The following is a 24,681-nucleotide window of genomic DNA, read 5'->3' on the forward strand; positions in this document are numbered from 1 at the left end:
GGTCACTCTGTGTCACTGTGGTCAATCTGAACAAAGGATTTCAAAATAAGACGTTTGAACTTAGTGATGGAGGCAGCAGTGGATCAACAACTCATTTATATTCTTACATCAGACAGGAAGTGCTCACATTCAGACAGGAAGTACTCACGGTGTATATCACATGGATGTATTATAAGAACTGGATAGAGCACCGCCCCTCTAGTTCCGTTCATTCCTATGGAGTTGCTCACACAGCGCATATGCCACTTAAAAAAGTTTTCTGACTTGCGCGTTTCTTTCCGGGTTGTGTAGAGCAGGGCCGGCTCTACCTAATTTTGTGCCCTAGGCGAGATTGCTCTCCTGCACACACACACACGATTTACACCAGCCAAATGAATAATCACACATGTTTAATTTGAACAACAAAAGCAAACAGCAAAAAATCACAACTTTCAAGTATTGAATTACATCAACCAACAACAACAAACTTTCAGGTAACTCTTTCCAGCGTGTCTTTCACTTCAACTAAAATTGTACACGTCTGGACTTCCTTGCAGGAAAAGCATCTATCATCAAATGACACCTGCCTAGACACTTCACCGTTGATGCTCTTTTCAAGAGAGAACACACAAATGAGGGCGACTGGGAATAGAAAATCATTTTTATTTTCATTGTTTTAAATTTTTTATTATTTTTTTTTGCTGGAGGGGCGCCCCTCCAGCAGATGGCGCTCTAGGCGAGCGCCTATATCGCCTATGCCAAGAGCCGGCCCTGGTGTAGAGCATGAGCATGCGCAGTAGTTAGTTATTCACATTTCTCATGACGTTTTCACATCGTACGCTTCCATGACAGTAGCGCCGCTCCAGAGACGCCACATGACGGCGATTTGCTGTGCTCGTACACAGCTGTGACGTCACTCTGAGAAACTATGAAACTCCATGAATTAAAAATATAGAATATAAATATCTATACATGTCTCCAGGTCTCTTTTACTATTGTGGTCAATGGGAAAATTGCTTTCTGGGCCCGTGAGTATTTTTTGTTGCAGTACACAGAAGTGGCCACCATGACAAAATTGTCTTCAAGGCAGAGGGGGCGGAGCTCTATCCAGTTCTTATAATACATCCATGGTATGTCAGTACTCTGAGGTGCGTTCAGGGTACTCATGTATATCAGAGTACTCTGCGGTGCGTTCAGGGTACACGGTGTATTTCAGAGTCGTCTGAGGTGCGTTCGGGGTACTCGTGTATTTCAGAGTACAATGAGTTGCGTTCAGGGTACTCGTGTATTTCAGAGTACAATGAGTTGCGTTCAGGGTACTCGTGTAGTTCAGAGTAGTCTGAGGTGCGTTCAGGGTACTCGGTGTATTTCAGAGTAGTATGAGGTGCGTTCAGGGTACTCGTGTATATCAGAGTACTCTGAGGTGCGTTCAGGGTACTCAGTGTTCTCTTCCTTTGCGCATGCGCAGTGCGGTAGGGCTCCAGCACATTGGAAGTGTCGGAAGTTTAGCTGCAGTGATTAGCCTCGCTGGCTAACATTACCATCAAAAACTTGATTTTCTGCGGCAAATAAGCGCGTTTCGACGGACGTCTCCGGCCCGCAGTGAAGCCTGTGGTGTGTGGATGGATGAGAGCTGTTTTTCTGGGTGTCGGTGGCTCTGACGGGGGCGTTACAGAGCTTTGAAAGAAGTTGTGATTGTTTTTTTTTGGCGCTCTGGCAGCGCAGAGGAAAGATGGAGGATCTGCGGGTGTAGCAGCGGCTAACGTTAGCTTAGCTGCCTCCGTCTGTCCTGGACTAAGACGAGCTGGTTCCGCGGTGAATCTTCACCGAGCTCTGGCCGAACTCACAGACGGTGCGTGGTGAGTATGACCGAGACCGTTTTTAAAGTGTTTAAAGGGACGAGAGACCAGGTAGTGTCGCTCTGTGGAGCTACATTAGCCTCTGAGCTAACCAGCAGAAATACGCGTTAGCTTAGCTCAGTGTTAGCTTCTCTCTCTCTCAGTGATTGAGTGTTTGTTAGTTAATTAGTTAGAGTGGTTGGTCATCTTAGTGCAGATGAGTAAATCAGAGGTGGTTAAACTTGGTGTGTTTGTTGTGTTCATGAGTGTCACGCACACACACACACACACACACACACAGCTGGTGTCCGTGTTGTCACCATGGTGATAATCTGAAGTATAGTTGAATTGTAGATATGATCAATGAAACATTAACTGTATTATAGTTAAATGTAAATAAGATTTACATCTTAAGGCCACATTGTTCTCATTTAATGTCTATAATGTTCTTTCTATTTGAACTTGTCATCGTCTTACTGTCAATATTCTTCTATATTGTACTTTAACATGTGTGGAAATGCATGGTTATTATTTTTTTTACCTTTTATCTTTACTGTCTCTGCGGCTGCGACAATGTAAATAATAAATAAAGGATTATTTCATCTCATCTTACTGTGATGCTCTGTCACGTTTTAGGTCTTGATTACATTGTAACAGACTTTTGGGATCAATATCGATATCATTACTGAACTATTATTAGTTATTGGTATATGTGTATAATGTGATGCAGAGGTCACGTGATCACATACAGTAAGTGTGAGTTTTTACCTCACCACCAGAGGGCAGCCTCTTCTGACACTGACCATACTGAAAAATAGGAGTCATCGTGGAATAACCCTCTCTCTAAAAATGAGATTAATCTATGTGACAACATTCTGAGAAAATTTACAAGAACAATAATAAATATTCATCTTCTACCGCTTTATCCTCCACATGAGGGCCACAGGGGGTGCTGTGCCAATCTCAACTGATGTATGTGTCTCATTAGTTTATGTTTGTTAACTGATCAGCATTTGTTCATGTGTGTGTTTGTTAGTTTGCAGTTGTGTTGATGTTTGCAGAGAAACTAAAGCATGAGCGTCCCCCGGGCTCTGAGGATGGGACCAGAGCTACTGGAGGCAGGATCTAGGTGAGACTTGTCTCCGGGTGTTTGTGGGCGTTGACTATGTGATGTCACCTGTGTTGCAAATGTAACATGGTGTTTGTGCGCGTTGACTGTGTGATGTCACGTGTGTTGCAGATGTCACATGGTGCTGTGAAGAACCATGGGTAGCTGTTTAAGCTGTCCAGAGAAAGAGTCGATCCCAGATAATCATCAAACTAAATTCAAGGTGAGCGCTCACTCTGTTGCACATTCTTAGGACTGTGTGTGATATCAGTATCTGACCTGTGTGTGTGTGTGTGTGTGTGTGTCCAGGTGATCAATGTGGATGATGATGGGAATGAGCTGGGCTCTGGTGTGATGGAGCTGACCGACACCGAGCTCGTCCTCCACACCCATCGGCGTGACAATGTCAGGTGGCCATATCTGTGCCTGCGTCGCTACGGCTACGACTCCAACCTTTTCTCCTTTGAGAGTGGACGGCGATGCCAGACAGGGCAAGGTACTACTCACGCACACGCATGCACACACGCACACACACACACACACACACACACACAGAGATACCAACAAGTGTTATGAAAAGCAAGTTAGTGAGGAGTCATTTTTGAAAGTCGACTATTACGCTACACACTGATCATGAATGTTTAGAATCTTTGTACAGAGACACAGACAGAACATTTCCTCTAATGTAACCTCGGTCTGAACCTCTTTGACTAATGAGACTTCAGAAGAGTTTCTGAATTAAATGCTCCTCTAGTGTAAAGCAGGCAAGTGCAGGTGGACAGTTGTCAACCTGTGGATTATAATCCTATAATCCATCTTTTTAATAGAAGAAAATGTCCTGTGATATAATCTTTTATTAAAACAGTGGTCTCTCTCCCCCCTCCTTCCCCTCAGGTATCTTTGCGTTCAAATGTGCTCGTGCAGAGGAGATCTTTAACATGCTGCAAGAGGTGATGCACAGTCATAGCATCAGTGTGGTGGAAGAGGCAGTGCTGGAGCCTAGCCAGCAGGGGGTGCACACTCCTGCAGGTACTTAACAACATCATCGTTGTTCTTGCATATTATGGGATTAAATACATATTCTATATTTACAGTATTATTAAAATTCCTGTGTGTGTGTGTATCAGCTCAGGGTTACTCTGTACCCACACTTCCTAACGGTGTGACCAGGATCCCGTCTTTTGGTGAGGCTCCGTCTCACCCCTCCACCCGTCACCCGTCTGTGGCCAGCACCCGTCTGCCCTCAGTGGGGGAGGAGTCCACACACCCCCTGCTGGTGACTGAGGATGCGGTGAGAAATTACACTGATCAATAACATAATCAATCACTGTTTACTCTGATCAATACCATAATCAATCACTGTGTGTTTGTGTGTGTGTGTGTCCAGATTCACACCTATGTAAACACCACCGGTCTCCTTGACGACCAGAACAGCCCTCTGACTGTCACCACCCCTCTGGAAAGCCCCACCTCTCCTCAATCACAGGCTCCTCCCACTCCCCCTCCTCCCCCCAGGGTTCGCAGCGAGCCCCTGGCTCCGCCCCCACAGTCGGAGCCTCAGGTACTGCTGGAGCCTCAGGGCGTGCGCTTCGTGCTCGGCCCCACCCCCGTCCAGAGACAGCTCATGGAGAAACGGCAGCAGGAACAGAAAGAGGCGGAGCCACCAGAAACTAACGGTCACGTTGAGGCTGCTGCCAAACCCGACCCGGTCCCCCAGCACTCCAATAGCCCCGCCTCTAATCCATCGACGGCTCCGCGTCGCCACCGCCCGCCCCCTCTCACACCCGACCTGCAGAATGTCAACAACTCGGCTCAGCGACGCACCGCCCTGCTGGACTACGAGAACCTGCCGGCACTGCCACCGGTGTGGGAGGCGAGGAAGCCGAGCGCGGAGGAGGAGGAGAATGGCTGCGGCGCCATGAAGACGCCGTCGCTCAACGGTTACAATCACCACAGTCTGCTGCACCACTCCTTCTCCCACCCGCTGTCCGCCGCCCTCGAGTCCTCGCACAACTACGTCAACACAGAGAATGTGACGGCGCCGCTCAGTGCGCACCGCCCGGACACGGCCCGGCGCCGCTCTGACGCACCCACCATCTTTAACTTTGACTTCCGCCGGCCGCCGCTGCCGGGTCAACCTGACCCACCCAAAACGCTCAACTACATCGAGGTGGAGATGGACAGCAGCGTGGCCAACAGAGGCGCCTCTGACGGCAGCAACCCTCACACACCACGCACACCCACCTCCCCGCTGCCGCCCACCACGCCCACCCGCCGCACCGAGCTTTACGCCCTCATCGACATCGAGCGCACCGCAGCCATGTCCAACCTGCAGAAGGCTCGGCCACGGGACGACGGCACGTCACGCAAGACGAGACACAACAGCACAGAGCTGCCGACCAAGAACTCTGCGTGACACTTCCTGTTCGCCGGTGATGACACCGCTGCTGCTGCAGGTCACGCCGCCGCCGACGACCCACCCACAGACTCCACCTGATCCAGGCCAACAGGACTTCCTGTGAGGTCACCTGCTGAGGTCGACCCTGAAAAATGAAGTTGGCCACGGGTCAGAGAGCAGTGGCGACGTGTGTCGCTGAGCGTGGGCGGCGTCCATCTTGATGTTTGTATGGTACAGATCAGTATTACTGAACAAAGCATTCCAGTTAGCCTTTTATACGAGTCACCACATGCTGCTGTAAGTCACATGGTACGCGTATGTACAATAAATGTCTGTTTTTATTTGTATCTGTGGAGGACACGCCTCCTGCCCCGCCTCATACATGATGTCACTTCCTGGTGGTTACACATTTTTATAAACAAATGAACTGACGATTGGTCGCTAACAGTTTTGATAATAAATATTCATAGTTTGTATTTTTTGCACAAAATGTTTTTTGCTGAAATGTTTTTCTCTGATCGGTCTGATCAGTGATCAATAAATCACCTGGTCTATTCAATATTTGTCTAAATGTTAGCTTAGCATAAGGATGACAACGTATTACTGAGCTGTGATTGTCAGAACCTGTACGACGCACACGTCCATCTTTGATGGGGTTTGTGTGGACGTGTTTGCATGGAAATGATCAGATACCTTTGTTTCCCTGAGAAACAAAATTACAGCCACAGTAATGGTAGGGAAGGGGTGGAGCTAGACTCTCCACAGTCAGCTTGTATTGTCCTGTGTTTTATTGTTATTGTGTTTAATGAGACAAAAAGAACACCCGGTAGCTGTTTCCATGGTAACGATTAAACTCCAAATCTGACCCTGATTAACCTCCAAATCTGACCCTGATTAACCTCCAGATCTGACCCCTATTAACCTCCATATCTGACCCCTATTAACCTCCAAATCTGACCCAGATTAACCTCCATATCTGACCCAGATTAACCTCAATATCTGACCCCTATTAACCTCTATTTAACATAAGGTTCACTTGTTTCTGCTGGAACATTTCATCTGACATTTTCTCACTCGTCTGTTTCCTCTGCCGACTTTTTGCAGACATGGAATCAAGTCAAGTGGGTGTGGGGTAGCTCAGTGGTTAAGACCGGTACTCCGTGTGCAGAGACACCATGGTCACAAGTCCCACCCCACCCCTGGCAGGTGGTACTCAATTCCCTTGTCCTTGCGTCCCCATGTCCTTGTGTGTGTGTACATGTGTATCTATATATGTATATATATATACGTACGTAACATATAAAGTAATATATACGTTTGTGTCCATGTCCCCATGTGTCCTGTTGACACTTAACAGGTGTCTCTTTTACTGTTGGGCTCAATGGGAAAATTGCTTTTGGGGCCACGTGAGTATTTCTTTTGTTGCAGTACCACGAATGACCACCGGAAAAACATGTCTTCAAGGCAGAGAGGGCGGAGCTACATCCATGATATTGGAATGAGACGCTTGTGTGTCTTTAAGAATGTGAACGCGCAGTGCGCGTCCTCTGCTCACTGACGTCACTTCACTGGCGGATAAGATGGCGGCGGCTGCGGCGGCTCTTGAGCGCAGCTACATGGAGGTGTGCGGCTTTGAGCGGGAAAGTGTTCGCCGCTTCAGAGACGTCACCGTGAACACCGGTAAATGTGCTGCTCTCACACGCGCACACACTCACACACAAACGCCCGTGTCAGCGCGAGATCTGACCGACAACACATGCTAATCTCAATTAGCAGCTAACGCTAACACGCTCTTGGCGCCGTAGCCGCTGGGATGGTCACGTGCTCGGCTAACGGTCGCGTTCAAACACCTGAGGGCGCTACAGTAGACCCACGCATCAATACGCGCTCATTGACGGCTGCGCCCAATTAGCTCCGGTTAGTTAGCTTTTGCCTGTTAGCTTAAGCTAAGAGCTATGAGTTAAGCTATGAGTTCTGATGACATCAAAAACGTTGTTGTGTTTCCACGTGACACTTTAACGTCTGTGATGAAAAGCAAAAACAGTCTGATCAAACATTGCAACACTTAACAATACACGGACACAAATTATAACAAATAACAAAATGAGTTCAAGCAAATGTAGGACATTTAAAGTAAATCAATCGTGTACAAGGGATTTATAACAATACAGTAACATAGTTATTAACTATTATGATTTTCATTCATTCAGAACACACATTTTCACATCATTCTACAGTCAATTAAAATAATCCACAGATCAATCAACTGTGATTGCAGCTCAAATCTAAATTCTGCTACAGATTTTTAATAATCCTTTTTGAAGTTTGACCTGCTTTTATGGCTTTTTGTTTGATGTAACTTCAGAGACATAGTCATAAAGGTATCGCAGCTCTACATAAAATAAACTGTCATTTTATGGCTATGGATGGATATTCCTGTAGGACATCAATTCAACCAAATAAGTAACAGATTTTGAATTAGAGTTTCAGTTTAGAAAGAAGACCATATCTTTTAAAACTAGTTTATTAGAACAAGAGAAAATGAATCCAAAACCCTCACAAAGACTTTGTACGAGGCCATAGCATGGTCCTATCTCACTTATATGTGAGATATACCCTAACACCTAATATGGAGGTGTACTTATAAACATGAAGTCGTTTTTATGGTCAAAAACCTCCTCGTCGCTGCAAACGAGCCGATGTAAATGTCTCATCACTGACGCGCTTGTCAGCCGTGCTGTTTCAGACCAAAACCACACCCGCAGAACACGAACTGTCTTTGGCCAGCCAACGAGAGCTTTCCCACTGTCTTGTGATTTTACAGGTTGTAAATAATACTTACTTTTGCTTCAGGTAACCCAGCACGTACTGTTGGCACTGTTCCTTCCTTTAGGCGAAGTTTGGTGCTGTGTCCTGCTTTATATTGCCCGAAGTTTGTGTGACAATCCTCCGTGAAGTGGTTGCCGCATACATGGAGGTATTTGGGAAATGTAGCGGGGATATTCCCATCAAATTTGAAATATTTCCACTGAGCTTTTATTTGCTCATTGGCGGGGAGCTTGTGGAGCGTCTGCTATTGTTTATCACAACCCAGAACAGAGCAAACACTCGCTGAACCTTTTTTCCACATGTTCTCAACCGATACGCTCAGCAGCTGCAACGGGAGTAGTTCTTCTTCTGTGGCTGAAAGTACGTCACCAGATGTGCCTGGACTCGGAGGCGCTGCTGTTTACAGGAGTGGTGAGATTCGCCAGTGACGTCATTAGTCAACGGAAGTGCCTTTCCGCTTTGTAGAGCTCAGGAAAACAATCAAACCCTGCGCTCTCAGCAGTGGCTGAACTGATTTGTTATGGACTTTTAGGATGATTTGTGTACCAGGTCCTGGGGGATGATCGTGTTGAATGCTGAGCTGAAGTCCAGAAACAGCATCCGCACGTGGGTGTTCTTGTCCTCCAGGCGCTCCAGGCTCAGATAGAGAGCAGTGGAGATGGTGTCCTCAGTGGAGCGGTTAGGTTGGTACGCAAACTGGAGCAGGTCATATGATGGAGGCAGTATGGAAATGATGTGGTCCTTAACCACCCGCTCGAAGCACTTCATGATGGTCGTTGTTAGTGCAACAGGGAGAAAATGATAAAGGCATGTGATGGTTGGTTTCTTGGGCACTGGGATGATCGTGGCAGACTTAAATCACGGGGGGACAGCGGCCTGGATCAGTGACGTGTTGAAGATGTCTGTGAGCACGCGGGCCAGCTGGTCTGCGCACTCCTTGATCAGCCATCCTGGGATGTTAGCAGGGCCAGATACTTGTTTTGAGACGATACTTATTTATTATTGCAGATCCGAGCGGGGAGAGAAGTTGTGTTTGGAAACCATTATCCAAGCTTGGAGTGCTTGTTTTTGGAAGTCAGAAAGTTTGAGGGGAAGTTTGTCACACTTGAAGTGACAGAAAAGCAAAAACTGGAGGCACTAAAAATAGATTTGAAATGAAGAATCTTTGGCAATTCTTATAAATAATGTTTGATCCAATTGATTTTGAAGATTTGATCTGAAAATGTAACACATTGAAGCCCAGAGAGACAGACTGTTTACACAAGCAAAATGTGATTGTTGGGATTAACAAATCTATGGTTTATGAAAGGAAATGATCATTGTGTGTGTGTGTGTGTGTGTGTGTGTGTGTGCGCGTGTGCATGCGTGTGCATGCGTGTGCGTGCGTGCAGGTGTTCCTCTTCCTGGCGGCCTCAGGTTTCCAGATAGTGCTGGAGCATTCCATTATGAGGAGAGTGGGAAGCTGCTTTCAGTCACTAGCAACAGATTCATACACTGGTGAGACAAACACACACAAACACACAGGTATGGCTATGTTGGACACGCCTCCTGACTTCCTCCTTTCAGGTCAACGTCGGGTGATTCCCTGCAGCTGATGGAACAGTCTCTGGACGCTAACCTGCTCAACAACGCCGTCAGACTCCGCTTCACCAACTGCACCCTTCTCCCAGGGGGTGTGGCCATTCATGAGACCCTCAACCATGTCATCATCCTCATCTGCACCAATCAGAGCGTGTACAGGCTGGTGCTGCCACACCCTACACGCATGTACCGCAGCGTGAGTCTGACCCTGATTAACCTCCAAATCTGACCCTGATTCACCTTTAAGAGTCTGACCCTGATTAACCTCCAAATCTGATCCTGATTCACCTTTAAGAGTCTGACCCTGATTCACCTTTAAGAGTCTGACCCTGATTCACCTCCAAATCTGACCCTGATTCACCTTTAAAGGGGACATATTATGCAAAATCAACTTTTTAATGATTTTAATACTTATATTTGGGACTCTGGAGGCCCTACCAGTCGCCAAATTGTGGACAAAGAATACTCAGTCCTTTTTTCGTGGTCCCCCTTAGTGTAAGCATCTCACCGCGAATGTTGCCACCCCACCAGGAAGTTTACATGGAGAGCTCCACCTTAGCTCCACCTTGTCCCTATAAAATGCGAGAGTGAAGGGGAGCCACCGTGTTTAGTCAGCGACCGTATTTCACCGACGTACAAACACACATTTTTAAGAAAGGTCAAATAGAGCTCATAACTGACCAGTCTGACACGTCCTGTTGCTGTCTACATACGTTTTCCGTAGCTTCCACTTGTTCAGGTTCGGACTCTGGTTCAAACATGTATGGTTGAACCGCAATGTTTCCTCCACCAAAAAAAAAGTTTCTGAGATGATAAAAGTTTGTACAGAATGAAAATCATGCCAGCTGAATTTTTTAATGTCTTCCTTTATTTTCAAAACATGTTTTACCTCCAAACATAAGACACAAGTAACCAACTACAAGTAAAGGTTTTTAGAAACCTTTACCACTTGTAGCAAGTGTGTAACTAAATGAAAGTACAGTTTAACTCCCTCAACTCACTAAACTCCTGTGAGAAAGTTTGGATCATAAATTACAAACACGAACATAAATAAAAATAATACCCTGCCAAAGTTACTGTAACCGAGATAAAGGCGTCTATACTGGGTACGTAAATAAAGTCAACAACCCTTCCTCCCGGCAACAACAACCGCGCCACTTCCCTTCACAATAAAACTACACAACAGATATGAGAAACAATACCTGACAAGCTCTACTAAGAGCTGCCATAATAAAAGAAAACATGTTAAAATACTTTATCAAACTTGCCAGTATTCATGGCAACCAGATATTTATTCAATTGCAAAACATCGGAAAAGTGCTCGGCTTGATTTGTGTGTGGGATGTCTCTTCCTGTGACGGGACTCTGGCCAGTCAGTGGCTGGCAGTCTGACCAATCATCGCATAGTTACCTACTCAGCTTGCTTTTGGAACCTCGCCTGAGCAGGTACTAAAAATAGTACGTGGTATCAGGTACTATGCTAGTGGCGTGGCGTGGTGAGGCGAGTGGAGCTGGTGGAAAAGAGTCTGAACCTGATTGACCTCTAGGTGTCTGACCTATAAGTAAGGACACTAACGTGCTCTTCTCTGCCCCCTACAGGAGCTGGTCACAGAGCTCCACCTACAGTCTGTCTTCACTGATGTAGGAAAGCTGAGTCTGCAGGACTCCGCCCACAGCGCCATCATCCCCAGCTCAGCAGGACTCACAGGAACTCCCAGCATGTCTGCCGTCTGGCTGAGTCACCAGGGACATGCCCACTATGCCCTGGCTTCACCTGCAGGGGGCATCGTGGTGCTGACTCTGCAGCCTCATGACACTCGAGGTAACACGTTAACATGTCACATGATGCTAAGTTAGTGTTAAATGTAAACAAACATAACTAAACCCCTCCTCTGCAGTAAACGCCGCCCAAGAAGTGGTCCGAGGGGAGGAAGTGGAGCTGTGAGGGGGCGTGGTCTCGTAGTGATACAAAACATGAAACAAAAATGTAGAAAGATTTTTTTCATGAATCGAACAAAAGATAAGAAACATTCAGTTAGGCGTTCAAGTAAAGAGCCTGAACATGGCCCTGCACACTGTGCTTATTGTTATTGAATCACCTGACGTAAAGACTTCACTGAGATCACGTGACGTAAAGACTTCACTGAGATCACGTGTAGTTGTGAATCGAGATCGAGATCAAGATTTTATTGTCTACACCCTCTGATGCTGTTGTAGATCATACATGTCACGCTTGTTCTGTTGAAATGGTGCCTTGCGTGTTAATCACTTGGCTCCCCCCCCCGTAGGCGCCATGGCCGTGGTGGAGTTGAAGAGGAGCTCGGTGATGAAGAGGATTTCGGGCTGGATGCCCACGGCGATCCGTGGTGAACACAGCGCCGCAGACCTGGCTGTCAGCCTGGCAGTCAGAGAGGTGGAGGACGACTCGTTCATCTTTGCGCTGTGTCAGGATCACAGACTGCGCATGTGGTCCTTGAGGGTCAGACTCTGGTCTCATATCTAACAACAGTTGACCTCAAGGTCGCTCCATGTGTTAACGTGTGTTGTTGTGTGTGCAGGAGCAGACGTGTCTGCTGGAGCTGGACATGTTGGAGCACATGCCGGCGACTAAAGGTCCGACGCGAGTGTCCGCTCAGGGTCACCGACTCCGGCTGACTGTCTCCGCCTCCACCGGCCTGTTACTGTGCGCTTACCTGTCGACACCTGAGCAAGCACAGTTCACTGTCCTGCAGCTAGTCGCCACTGACAACAACCGCTACAACCTGGAACACATGTCCACGCTCAACAGCACACAGGTGAAAAAAACAGGCAGATAAACAACAAAAACGTCTGACGTGTCTTGATGATGTCCGACGTGTCAACCAACGTGTCTTGATCTCTTTGTGCAGGAGACTCTGGTGGATTTCCAGCTCACCTCCACAGACGTCTGGGCGCTCTTGGTGGACGAATCCAACACCACAGTCGTCAAATACATCAACTTCCAACAGTCAGTTGGTCACATGATATTAAAGGGGACATATTATGCAAAATCAACTTTTTAACCATTTCAATACTTATATTTGGGCCCTACCAGACGCCAAAGTGTGGAAAAAGAATACTCAGTCATGTTTTCGTGGTCCCCCTTAGTGTAAGTATAGGCGATAAAACACTCCATGTTGAATTCTGCGCTTATGACGGCAGCATGCGCATTTCACCGTGAATGTTACCGCCCCACCAGTAAGTTTACTTCGCAAGCTCCACCTTAGCTCCACCTTGTCCCTGCGAGAGTGCAGGCGAGGGAGGAAGAGCGCTATTATGTCAACGCGGAGGGACAAGTGTGCTGTTGGTGGCTGCACAGTGGAGCACAGTGTTTTACAGAGGATTTTATGTATGAAGCTAATGTGCCGGATAAAGTCAGCAAACGTGTGTTCGCACCACTTCACATCAGACTGCTGCCAGTGGTCGCCGTATTTAGTCAGCAACCGCATTTCACCGACGTACAAACAACTGACCATTCTGACTCTGTCTGATACAGTCACGTACAGCAGCTGTTTATGCAGCTCGCCGCTGGCCATCAGCGGCGCTGCACTCTATGTGGTGCAGCGGTGCTGTTCCTAAGTGTTTTTAACTGATTTACAGTTGGACAGTGTTCGGCTCCATCCTTACGTAGGACGTCTCTTCCTGTGACGGCACTCTCACTGTTTTCTGCGCACGCTGCCATGTTGATATTGTCAGAACTAGTGGAGGGAGGGGGAGACGAATAGAGCTGTAAAGCGCTGTAAAGGGGACAAATCAGAAACCCCCTGGAAGAAGTGGGTGTGTGTTTGCCTGTGTCTCATTTGCATATAAAGGGACCATGCACGAAAACCGCGCGTTCTGAAAGGGGCGGGTTTAGCAGGGTTATTGAACTGCTATGATGCTTCATCCTTATGGTATTTTGACCAAAGCATGTCACTGACATGACATGTTCATTAGGACACCAGGGAACTATTTTAATGGGGGAAATAGGGTATAATATGTCCACTTTAAGCATATTAGTATTTGTATTGTGTTGTATCTATGCTGTGTGTGTGTATTACAGTAATTGTGTGTGTGTGTGTTACAGTAACTGTGCAGCTCAGTGGAACCAGGTGTTTGTTCAGCCTCCACCAGAAGAAGAGGTTCATGTCGGAGTAGACCAGGATCCCAGAGTAAGACCACACACACCGTCTCTGACCTCGGTGCTAACCTCTGACCTCATGTCTGATCCTGTTTAAAATAGTAAACATATAGATAAGTAAAGACTGTGTGTGTGTGTGTGTGAGAACAGGAGACGTACCTGGACGTTCTCTTCAATCCTATGAAGTTCACAGCTTCAGCCATTGTGAAGGCTCTACAGGTGAGAACATGGTGATGATGGTGATGATGGTGATGATGATGAAGATGATAATATGAGGGTGTGTTTCAGATCTACCGTCGTGGCTCAGACAGACTCACTGATGTTTCCTGGGACACTCTGAAGAAGGAGGTGACTGTTTCTGTGGAGATGGAGGTAAAACATTAGTTTTGTTTTTGTGTGTGTGTGTGTGTGTGTGTGTGTTACAAAGTAACTAATTTAATCTTGACTCGACATCATATCCTGTCTCCTTTAGCTGCAGAGCAGCATCACAGAGTTTGAGTTCTCCCAGGAGGAGTACCGTCAGCTGCAGGTGGAGTTCTGGTCCAAGTTCTACTCTGTCTGTCTGCAGTACCAGGAATCAGTTTCCACGCCGCTGGGTCTGAGTGTCAGCTGCCACACAGGTCTCGCCTGTCTTCTCAAGAAGGTGAGAGCACTGAGAACACTGTCCATGGTCCTGACCCAATAATTCCTTTACTGGACAACATTGATTTAAAGTAACTTATTGGTGTCAGATACTGCTGTCAGTCCTAACCCTAACCCATCTTGGTTAGTAGTAAACATGAATGTAAACATCAGTTTACCATCATCACCATCATCAACTTCAGTTTACATTCAGGTGTGTATGATGTGATAAAAGGTCTGGAGTTACTTTTCATTATTGGCAACACTGTCATACAAGAGTATGATGATAGGTGAGGTGGAGCTATGACCTCATCGTATTCGTGGAACTCATTTGTTAATGATAGGTAGCTATTTCATTGTTTTTTTTCCTGTCCTAATGTTGTAATCATTTGCATTATTCATATGACAAAACCCACGGACGGCCTTTTTCAAATGTTCCCGTTCTGTGAATAAAACGTCCAGGGATTCACCAACAGCATTGAAATGATACTTGCAGTAATGTTCCATGTTGAAATGGAGAAGTTGGAACTCCTTTTCTTATACTTCACAACTTAAACTTTATTTGTTTGTCCAAAGATTTGAATGTGAACGGTAACCAGCTGTGATGTTTGTGTTGGATCCGTGCTCCAGGGCCTGATCTCCTTCCTCCTGCCGTGTTTTGCTGTCGACCATCTTTATCTGTGTAGTGACCAATTTCTTTTCTCTGAGGAGGAGACGCCAGTCACTGAAGGTAACCACTGCTATTATCAGCAGATTGTCACATGACATGATTATCATCATCATCATCATGATGATCGTGTGTGTGTGTGTGTGTGTCAGACCCAGAAGTAGCCCGGGATGTCCTGCAGCTTGTCCACTGTCTGCATCTCATCAGTGATGCTGTTTCTGGTCCAATGGCCCATGAGATGGAGAAAGCTCTGGAACATCTGGAGTCTCCAGCACGAGCGGCTGAAGTTATCCTGGAGAAGCTGCTGTCTGACAGGTCAGCTGACAATCTTAAATTAGTAAAGGTCACTTACCATATCTAGGTCACATGATCACATCTTTATGTCACTGTTACATAAACCACTAACTCTCCCACACCAAGGTCCACAGAGAAAATCAGTGACTTTAACCACTGCTGCCCCAGGAACTGAGGGGGAGGAGGGGGTGAGACTGAGGTGGAGGGGTGAGACTGAGGGGCAGGAGGAGGAGGAGGAGGAGGACGGATGAGACTTGGGGGTGGGGGGGGGACGACACTGAGGAGGGAGAAGTTGAGCTGTGGACTGTAGGGGGCGGTGTTGACCTGAACTGAAAACGATGTCAGAAGAACACAAGATTTAATTCATGTGATCATAACGGTTGAAATGTTCTTCATCGTGTGATGACACAGACAGGAAGTGAGCCTGTAGTTTAATGATGATGTCACATCATGGTTTGGTCAGTGATGACGTGATGGATGACATCCAGAACATACTGCACGACATCAGGAACCCCACAGCGGCTATGATGGTCCTGCAAAGGGAGCTGGACCTGGAGACTGATGGTGACATCACAGAAGGAGCCGTCACACACGGTAAAATGCCGGAATGTCCCACAGTGTGACTTTGTTAAGTTTCCTGGTCAACGTGTGTGTGTGTGTTTGACCTGCAGGACGGAACCTGAACACGAGGATCAGTGTGTCGCAGCTGTATGGCAGCAGCGTTGCCGCGTCGCTCGTCTGTCAGGCTGTCGCTCACATCGCCATGACCAGAGCTCGGCTCTGCAGGGACATGCTCATCCTGCAGAAGCTCTTCGTGCACTGTGGGGACAATGTACGTGCACACACACGCCCCCGCCTCCCTCTGCCTGTAATTGGCTTGCATGTCGACCTGGCCACTCCCTTAAATCACCACAGACATACACAATGCAAATGAGCTCATCGCCATCTTCACAGTGATGTTACTGTGTGTGTGTGTGTGTGTGTGTGTCAGGTGTTCCCGGGGGGTGGGGCTCACCCGCTGCATCTCCAGCAGGAACTGATCCCTCGCAGCGTTCAGCTCCTCTCGTCCTATCACATCCTCCAACACGTCAGTCAGAGCCTGGCGTCCTCCGTCCCTGTTGACATCATGTAAGTGTGTGTGCATGTGATGACCCGTGAGTTGATCTTTGACCACCCGTGACTTGATCTTTGACCTGTGTTGCTTCAGAGACGCTAACCTTCAGCACCTCACTGTGTTGGAGCTGCGTGACACTCCGCCTCTATCCAGCAACATGTCAGGTCAGTGATGTCACTCCAGAGTGAAAATCTGTCGTCCAATGCGTCACTGCATTATTTCAAAGCCCGTTTAAAGACAGGGTTTTGGTTCTGTTGAAATGAAAATCATCCAGTGCTCAGTGTGCATGTTGGTAAACACCTGTATTTGTATGTTTTCAGTGCTCAGTCCTCAGACTGTGTTGGAGCTCTTCTATCAAACTGTGGCGAGGAAACTCATCATATGTCAGATGGACTGTGGGCAGCTGGTCTGGAGTCACATGATCTCCAGCATGGTCCACCTGCTGGCTCAGCTGCTGTATCCTTCAAACACTGACTGTAGTGTGTCACTGCGTGCAGCAGAGGGCAGTGTGAGCGTCAGCCAATCAAATCACATGCATTTAACACATTTGTTTTTGTCAGAGTTGACTCATGTCGGCCATGGTGGTGGCTGCTCTGTAAACTAGCTGAATAAAGGCAAACATTTTCAACACTTTATTTAATGGTAACAAGCAACAATATTACATCTGTGTGATTTGATTATTGATTAGTATTGGTTCTTAACTGGTGTCCAGTTGGCCCAGTAACCCTGGTTTCCAGTTTCCTGAATGTCTGATGACCAACTGTCAGTACACACAGCTGCAGGTGAGTTTAATGATGATGTCATGAAGAAAATGTATCGACCAATCCAGCGTCTAGTGGCGCCGCCATTACCGTGGTGGCATGTGGTCTGTCATTGCCTGCCGGCCTGCTGTGTTCTGCACAGTGGTCACGCTCACTTCTGCTGCAGGTCTGGATATTCATTCTAATCTTAGGCTCAGAAGCAAATGATGATTTTATAGGTAACTTAGCAGCAGATGACAATGAAATGTAAAATGACAGACAGTCAATGACAGTAATGTGAGTGGTTGTTGATTAACTCAGCTACTTGATGTTTACATTGAGGTCATTAGTTAGCCCTCGTTAGAGCAATTTATGTCATAGTCCACAATAAAACCACATTGAGTTAATTTACTCTGCGTGACCACGGCAGCCTTGATAGAGGCGTCTGATGTGAGCTAGCTAAGCGAAGATATCTTAGCTGACATTACTTTTCACTGTGTTAAGCTAGCTGCTTCCTGTTCATTGAGATAGAGGAGTGTTAACCCAAAGTTATTGTGCTCTTGCTGTTGGGAACAAAGTCCCCTCTGTTCATATTTGTGATCCACTTCTGGTGAACACCGTGGTCCTCTGCACGCCCAGTAAGAGCGGTATTATGTCAACACGGAGGTCAAGTGTGCTGTTGGTGGCTGCAAAGTGGAGCACAGTGTTTTACAGAGGATTTTATATATGAAGCTAATGTGCCGGATAAAGTCAGCAAACGTGTGTTTGCACCACTTCGCATCAGACTGCGGCCAGCGGTCGCCGTATTTAGTCAGGGGACGTATTTCACCGACGTACAAACACACACATTGTTAAGAAAAGGTCACACAGAGCTCATAACTGACCATTCTGACACGTCCTAATTAAAAATATTTGTTTAGTACGTCCTCCATGACTGGAACACAGACTCAGTCTGATACAGTCACATAAAGCAGCTGACCGCTTGCGATCAGTGGTGCTGCACTCTCTGTGAAAATCAGTTAGGGGCATAGGGACAGCACCGCTGGCGAGCAGCGAGCTGCCTAAACTGTCGCTGTATGTGTGAGTGCCGTCACAGGAACAGACCTCCAACACATGGATACTTAGGGACAGCACCGCTGATCGCTGGAGCACCGGAGCTGGTCAGCGGTGGCGAGGTCTCCGGAGCACAGTCACCGGTCTGATACAGTAACATACAGTGGCCGTTTATGCAGCTCGCCTCGCGCCACTGGCGATCAGCGGTGCTGTTCCTAAGTATTTTTAACTGATTTACAGTTGGACAGTGTTCCGCTCGATCCTTATGTAGGACGTCTCTTCCTGTGACTGCACTCTCGCTGTTTTCTGCGCACGCTGCCATGTTGATATTGTCAGAGAACTAGTGGAGGGAGGGGGAGAGGAATAGAGCTGTAAAGCGCTGTAAAGAGGACAAATCAGAAATCCCCTGGAAGAAGTGGGTGTGTGTTTGCCTGTGTCTCATTTGCACATAAAGGGACCGTGCATGAAAATCGAGCGTTCTGAAAGGGGCGGGTTTAGCAGGGTTATTGAACTGCTATGATGCTTCATCCTTATGGTATTTTGACCAAAGCATGTCACTGACATGTTCATTAGGACACCAGGGAACTATTTTAATGGGGGAAATAGGGTCTAATATGTCCCCTTTAATACACAAACTACATGTTTGATTTCTAAATGACTAATTTCTCGCCTCAAATGATCTTAAAACCTTGTTCCGGGACAGAGAAAAATATTTATTTTAGTTTTATATTTGGATGTTCTGCTGCTGTGTTCCGCCGAGTACACTCAATTCACCAGCCAATGCATACTTGGTAAAATGGGCGAAGCCAGAACACTTCCGGGTATGAGAACTGTCGAATTGGAACAGAACTTGGACTGAGGCCGATGACATTTCACAAATATGGGAATACGCAAGTACGCATAACTATAGATACTGGCCGTATCAGACCACTGCAAATCTACCAAGACCCGGCCGTCCCTCCAAACTTTCATCTCGAACAAGGAGAAGACTGATCAGAGATGCAGCCAAGAGGCCCATGATCACTCTGGATGAACTGCAGAGATCTACAGCTGAGGTGGGAGAGTCTGTCCATAGGACAACAATCAGTCGTACACTGCACAAATCTGGCCTTTATGGAAGAGTGGCAAGAAGAAAGCCATTTCTCAAAGAAATCCATAAAAAGTCTGGTTTAATGTTTGCCACAAGCCACCTGGGAGACACACCAAACATGTGGAAGAAGGTGCTCTGGTCAGATGACACCAAAATTGAACTTTTTGGCCACAATGCAAAACGATATGTTTGACGTAAAAGCAACACAGCTCATCACCCTGAACACACCATCCCCACTGTCAAACATGGTGGCGGCAGCATCATGGTTTGGGCCTGCTTTTCTTCAGCAGGGACAGGGAAGATGGTTAAAATTGATGGGAAGATGGATGGAGCCAAATACAGGACCATTCTGGAAGAAAACCTGTTGGAGTCTGCAAAAGACCTGAGACTGGGACGGAGATTTATCTTCCAACAGGACAATGATCCTAAACATAAAGCCAAATCTACAATGGAATGGTTCACAAATAAACGTATCCAGGTGTTAGAATGGCCCAGTCAAAGTCCAGACCTGAATCCAATCGAGAATCTGTGGAAAGAGCTGAAGACTGCTGTTCACAAACGCTCTCCATCCAACCTCACGGTGCTTAAGCTGTTTTGCAGGGAAAAATGGGCAAGAATTCCAGTCTCTCCATGTGCAAAACTGATAGAGACATATCCCAAGCCACTTGCAGCTGTAATTGCAGCAAAAGGTGGCGCTACAAAGTATTAACGCAAGGGGGCCGAATAATATTGCACACCCCACTTATTTGTTAAAAAAGTATAAATTATCCAATAAATTTGGTTCCACTTCATGATTGTGTCCCACTTGTTGATTCTTGACAAAAAAATTCAATTTTATAACTTTATGTTTGAAGCCTCAAATGTGGCTCAAGGGGGCCGGATACTTTCACAAGGCACTGTGTATATATGTATATATATGTGTGTGTGTGTGTGTGTATATGTGTATATATATACATATACACTTTTCTGCAATGCTGTAATATATCTATTTTCCACATTGTATTATTTGTATTGTATATTTTAATAGAAATATATTAATAAATGAAGTTACATACATACTTGAGTATTGAGAAACAACCACATACTTGTGTACTCCCGTACTTGGCAAGTATATACTCCCAGCGTACTTCTCAAGTATATACTTCCCAATATTGAGAAACGGCCATAGAGAAAGGGCCCGTGTGTGAGTGAGTGTAAATACACTGTGTCTCACCTGTATTTCCTGTTGTCAGGAGTACGTGCGTCTGATTGGTCCGTGGTGTCAGGTGAACATTGGCTCGTGTCGCTTCATGCTGGGTCAGTGTTACTTGGCCAACGGTGAAGGTCATAAGGTGAGTCATCACTCTGAGTGAGCGCTGATGTCAGCACAAACCTGTTGTTATGGTTACAAACTGTCACATGGTGTGTGTGTGTGTGTGTGTGTTTCACCAGGCTCTCCAGTGTTTCCAGGAAGCAGTGACTGAGGTGGAGAAGGAGGAGTTTCTGATGAGACTTACAGGCCCCGAGGATGAAGAAGTTGCCGCCTCCTCCCAAAGATTACAGTACTACAACAAGGTAGTAACCTGACACACACACACTCCTCTGTTTAGGTGCTTTTCTAGTCTTGATGATGCTTTATGCTATAGTTTAGCCGTTCATCCAGCACATGTGCAGTTCTTTTTCATCACATACGTGTCATACTGTCACATCGTGTGTGTGTGCGCGTGTGTGTGGTCAGGTGCTGCGGCTGTTGGAGGACGTCGGTCTTCCTGAGCTTGTCATCCAACTGTCTTCTCTGGCCATAACAGAAGCTGTTAATGACGTCAGCAGCCAGGTAAGAGTCGCCTGACAGGAACAGAGAATCGGTCTCTCCTGGTCTTTGTTTTTTGTGACTTTGCTGACCTCGATCAAAGAAAACTATCTCACTACGTGATCGCATGGCGTGAGAAGGGAATTAATAAACGTGTAAACAAAATACAAACAGTTAACGGTAAAATAAATACAAAAATGTGGGTGCGCAATCCAACACGTTCAACACAAAGGAAAGTTTATAAAACACAGAACCTTAACCAAACTCTGCCCAGTACATTTCTGCCTCTTACTGTGAGCCGATAACAAAGTGTGCGGTCCAGTTTGTTGGAGTCGCAGAGCGTGGACGGGCCGTCGTGTGGCTCACAGCAGACAGCTGATAATTCTCTGCACTAAATGTGATCTTCAGCACCTGCACTATCTCTCTGTGAACACAGGCGGCGCTGTGGACGCGGATCTTCAAGCATCATCTGGATCTTGGACACAACAGTGAAGCTTATGAAGCTCTGAGCCAGAATCCTGATAACAGCATGTATTTGCACACACACACTCACACACTCACACACACTCACTCACTCACTCACTCATAGGACTGTGATGTCATCACAGGCAGCTGGATTGTCTCCGTCAGCTCGTGGTGGTTCTCTGTGAACGTTCTCAGCTCCAGGATTTGGTTCAGTTTTCATATGTCAACCTGCATGATGAGGTGAGACCTCTGACCCCTGACCTTTGTCCTGCCACAAACTCACACACCATAACTGTCATGTACCTGGCCACTCTGCTGTAACCATGACGACGGTATCTTTGGTAATTACATCAGGTCGTTGGCATCATTGAGTCAAGAGCCCGAGGTTTGGATCTGCTGACTCATAACTACTATGAGCTGCTGTACGCTTTCCACATCAACAGACACAACTACAGGAAAGGTAATGGCGCTGACTCGGCAGAACTGACTCGGCAACACTGACTCGGCAACACTGTGTCACTTATTGTAAGTCGCTGTCTCTCTGTGTGTGTGTGTGTGTAGCGGGGACAGTCATGTGTGAGTTGGCGATGCGTCTTGGTCGTGAGGTCCGGACTCTCCTTGGTCTTCAGAAACAGGTGAACTGTTACCTCGCAGCGCTCAACTGTCTCCGTCTCATCAGACCAGAGTATGCGTGGATCGTCCAGCCCGCCTGTGGCACCATGGTAACCATGACAACCATAATGGAGACATGTGTGTATTGTGTGTTGATATCAAATCACATGTGTGTTTTTTTGTTTGCAGTATGAGCGTGCGGGAGCGTCTCCAAAGAGAAACAGTGACGGCGAGTTTCCCTCTGAACCAGGTCTTTCTCTCTCACACACACACACACACACACAGCGCCCTCTGCTGGACTGTCTAACGTCTGTTTCCTGCTGCAGTCAAGCGTCAGGTGGACATCCTGGAACTGAAGGACCTGGAGAAGGAGTACTTCCTGTCTTGCAGTCGCCTGACACTCGCCCAGCACCACCCACCATCTGCAGCCATCGCAGGTACACACGTCCCACACATCCAACATGTCCAACGCATCCCACACACCCCACGTGTCCAACATGTCTACACGTCCATAACCTGGCACACCTATGACCTGTCTGTCTGTCTCCTGTGGACAGGAAGTGCCTCAGCGGTGGAGATGGTGTCTTTGCTTGTCCAGTCGGGTCTTTTTGACTCAGCTGTGTCTCTGTGTCTGACCTTTGACCTCAACCTGTCTCCTGTCTTTGAGGGTTTGAGCTTTAAGTGAGTTCACATTCTATCACATGAACCAGCAGCTGTTTTATACTTTAACACTTATTTAGAGCTGAAACAGTTCATCGATTAATAATCAAATCATTGACAATTCAAGGTTTTTTCATGATTAAAATAAGATTTCTTAAATGAGAATCTTTTCGTCATTTCTTTGCTTCCTAAAATAAAACAACAAAGTCATTGAAAGTCAATCATTACCAAAATGATTGACTTTCAATGACTTGACATTTGAGAACGTCATCATTTCCACGTTTGACGAACAACCGTCAACATTTAAGGTTTTCTGTTTTATGGACCAAACCATTAATCAATTAATTAATCAGGAAAATTGACAGATTAATGGATTATTATGAAAATAATGCAGCAGTAGCTTCTCTATGATAATTACACTCTGTGTGTGTGTGTGTCAGGTGCATCCGACTTCAGTTTGGGGGGGAGGAGTCTCAGAATGAAGCTTGGAGCTGGTTGGCTAATAACCAGCTGTCATCTGTCGTCAACACTAAAGAATCCAGGTGTGTTTTTATTCATGTTTGACTCGCATGTTTGTCCACAGACGAAGCGTAGTGTCTCTCGTGTCTCACACGAGTCCCATGTCTTTGTGCGAGACACACGTGTGTCCTGTGTGTTTGTCCACAGTGCCACAGATGAAGCGTGGCGTCTCTTGTCCTCGTACCTGGACAGGTTTCCGTGTCCAAACGCTGGGTTCCATCGCTGTGTCCTCAGTAAGCTGCTGTCTCACGGCGTCCCGCTCCCTGATTGGCTGGTTAAGTCATATAAGGTGAGACGGCAGCCAATCAACACTGATCAATAATCAGGTGGTTGTTGCTTTTCCCATCATGCTTTGTGTTTGTCTCTCAGGCTGTGGACGCGTCCTCTCTGTTGCGTCTCTACCTGAACTTTGACCTCCTGGACACGGCGTCCGACCTCGTCATCGACTACGTGGATGCCGTCCTGGGACGAGGACACGCCGACTTTGGAATCGAGGTAAGGTCCCATGCCCTGTCCGGTCGCGATGACGTCATGGCGATGCTTATTTTGATGATGTTGTTGTTTGCGTTTCCTGCAGCGCCCCCTCTCTGCGACCTCGTTGTCGGAGGCGTGGCTTCCGTACACGTCCATTGATCAGCTGTTGCAGAAGCTCGCAGACACTCAGACCAGCAGCAGTGTGAGTTGTTGTGTGTGAGGTCACATGACCCTGTCACCTGACCGATATTACAGGACTTTTTTCTTTTTGTCTTCAGGTTTATAATAAAGTTCGGGACAAACTGGACGAATATCACCACCTGCTGGCCACGAGCACGCATCGCAGGCTCGCCTGTCAGTCATAGACTCCTCCTCCTTGTGTCAGTCAGACTTCTCCTTTGTACTTTTTCATTAAACTTTTTCACTCTTTCACTGTTTCCACTGGTTTCTTTCAACTTTGGTCACATGATTACGATAAAAGGTGTTTAATCTGGATTATTTCAGTGAGAAATGAATGATGAATGAAAAATGAATTTTTTTAATGAATGGACCATGTAACCTTGGAAACGAGCCTTTACTGCCACAGTCGAGTGTAATCCTGGTCTCACACTGAGACAAATGTCCTTAGGTTTCTGTGACCATTCATTCATTCGTGCATTTATTCATTGTTTACAATCAGCACATCAGCAAAAATAATCTTTAATCCACTAAA

The 24,681-nt window shown here is 46.7% G+C and overlaps 2 protein-coding genes across 4 annotated transcripts; both read left to right on the plus strand.

The window, feature by feature from the left end:
• The first annotated feature begins 1,427 nt into the window (after positions 1–1,427).
• LOC122762341 (fibroblast growth factor receptor substrate 2-like) lies at positions 1,428–5,882 on the plus strand. Of its 3 annotated transcripts, none has more exons than XM_044017531.1 (7): positions 1,428–1,838; positions 2,854–2,946; positions 3,058–3,148; positions 3,235–3,421; positions 3,820–3,954; positions 4,053–4,216; positions 4,313–5,882. In XM_044017531.1, the coding sequence occupies exons 3-7, from the start codon at positions 3,083–3,085 to the stop codon at positions 5,339–5,341; spliced, it is 1,581 nt and encodes a 526-aa protein (XP_043873466.1). In that variant the 5' UTR covers positions 1,428–1,838; positions 2,854–2,946; positions 3,058–3,082; the 3' UTR covers positions 5,342–5,882. The 3 variants fall into 3 exon arrangements, with proteins under 3 accessions (XP_043873466.1, XP_043873468.1, XP_043873467.1); XM_044017533.1 differs by having other exon boundaries at positions 2,879–2,946; XM_044017532.1 differs by having other exon boundaries at positions 1,428–1,831.
• On the plus strand, positions 5,361–24,398 carry nup160 (nucleoporin 160). The gene is made up of 35 exons (XM_044017523.1): positions 5,361–5,443; positions 6,861–7,003; positions 9,544–9,649; positions 9,719–9,929; positions 11,333–11,555; positions 12,022–12,212; positions 12,292–12,528; positions 12,622–12,719; positions 13,818–13,902; positions 14,022–14,090; positions 14,160–14,243; positions 14,344–14,514; positions 15,123–15,222; positions 15,312–15,474; positions 15,917–16,047; positions 16,125–16,285; positions 16,445–16,581; positions 16,661–16,731; positions 16,888–17,023; positions 17,280–17,349; positions 20,683–20,781; positions 20,882–21,004; positions 21,168–21,263; positions 21,676–21,770; positions 21,848–21,944; positions 22,059–22,164; positions 22,266–22,426; positions 22,506–22,566; positions 22,643–22,753; positions 22,874–22,997; positions 23,417–23,518; positions 23,643–23,784; positions 23,865–23,990; positions 24,073–24,171; positions 24,248–24,398. The coding sequence occupies exons 1-35, from the start codon at positions 5,361–5,363 to the stop codon at positions 24,332–24,334; spliced, it is 4,299 nt and encodes a 1,432-aa protein (XP_043873458.1). The 3' UTR covers positions 24,335–24,398.
• Positions 24,399–24,681: the final 283 nt, after the last annotated feature.

Source organism: Solea senegalensis, unplaced genomic scaffold (assembly GCF_019176455.1).
Source record: "Solea senegalensis isolate Sse05_10M unplaced genomic scaffold, IFAPA_SoseM_1 scf7180000015564, whole genome shotgun sequence".
Taxonomy (NCBI): Eukaryota; Metazoa; Chordata; class Actinopteri; order Pleuronectiformes; family Soleidae; genus Solea; species Solea senegalensis.

Coding starts and splice junctions, on each gene's coding strand:
- LOC122762341 (XM_044017531.1), top strand. CDS start 3,083: ATGGGTAGCTGTTTAAGCTGTCCAGAGAAAGAGTCGATCCCAGATAAT. Junction 3,422..3,819: donor GCGATGCCAGACAGGGCAAG/GTACTACTCACG, acceptor CCTTCCCCTCAG/GTATCTTTGCGTTCAAATGT. Junction 4,217..4,312: donor TGCTGGTGACTGAGGATGCG/GTGAGAAATTAC, acceptor GTGTGTGTCCAG/ATTCACACCTATGTAAACAC.
- nup160 (XM_044017523.1), top strand. CDS start 5,361: ATGACACCGCTGCTGCTGCAGGTCACGCCGCCGCCGACGACCCACCCA. Junction 14,244..14,343: donor CTGTTTCTGTGGAGATGGAG/GTAAAACATTAG, acceptor TGTCTCCTTTAG/CTGCAGAGCAGCATCACAGA. Junction 17,024..17,279: donor CACCTGCTGGCTCAGCTGCT/GTATCCTTCAAA, acceptor ACTGGTGTCCAG/TTGGCCCAGTAACCCTGGTT.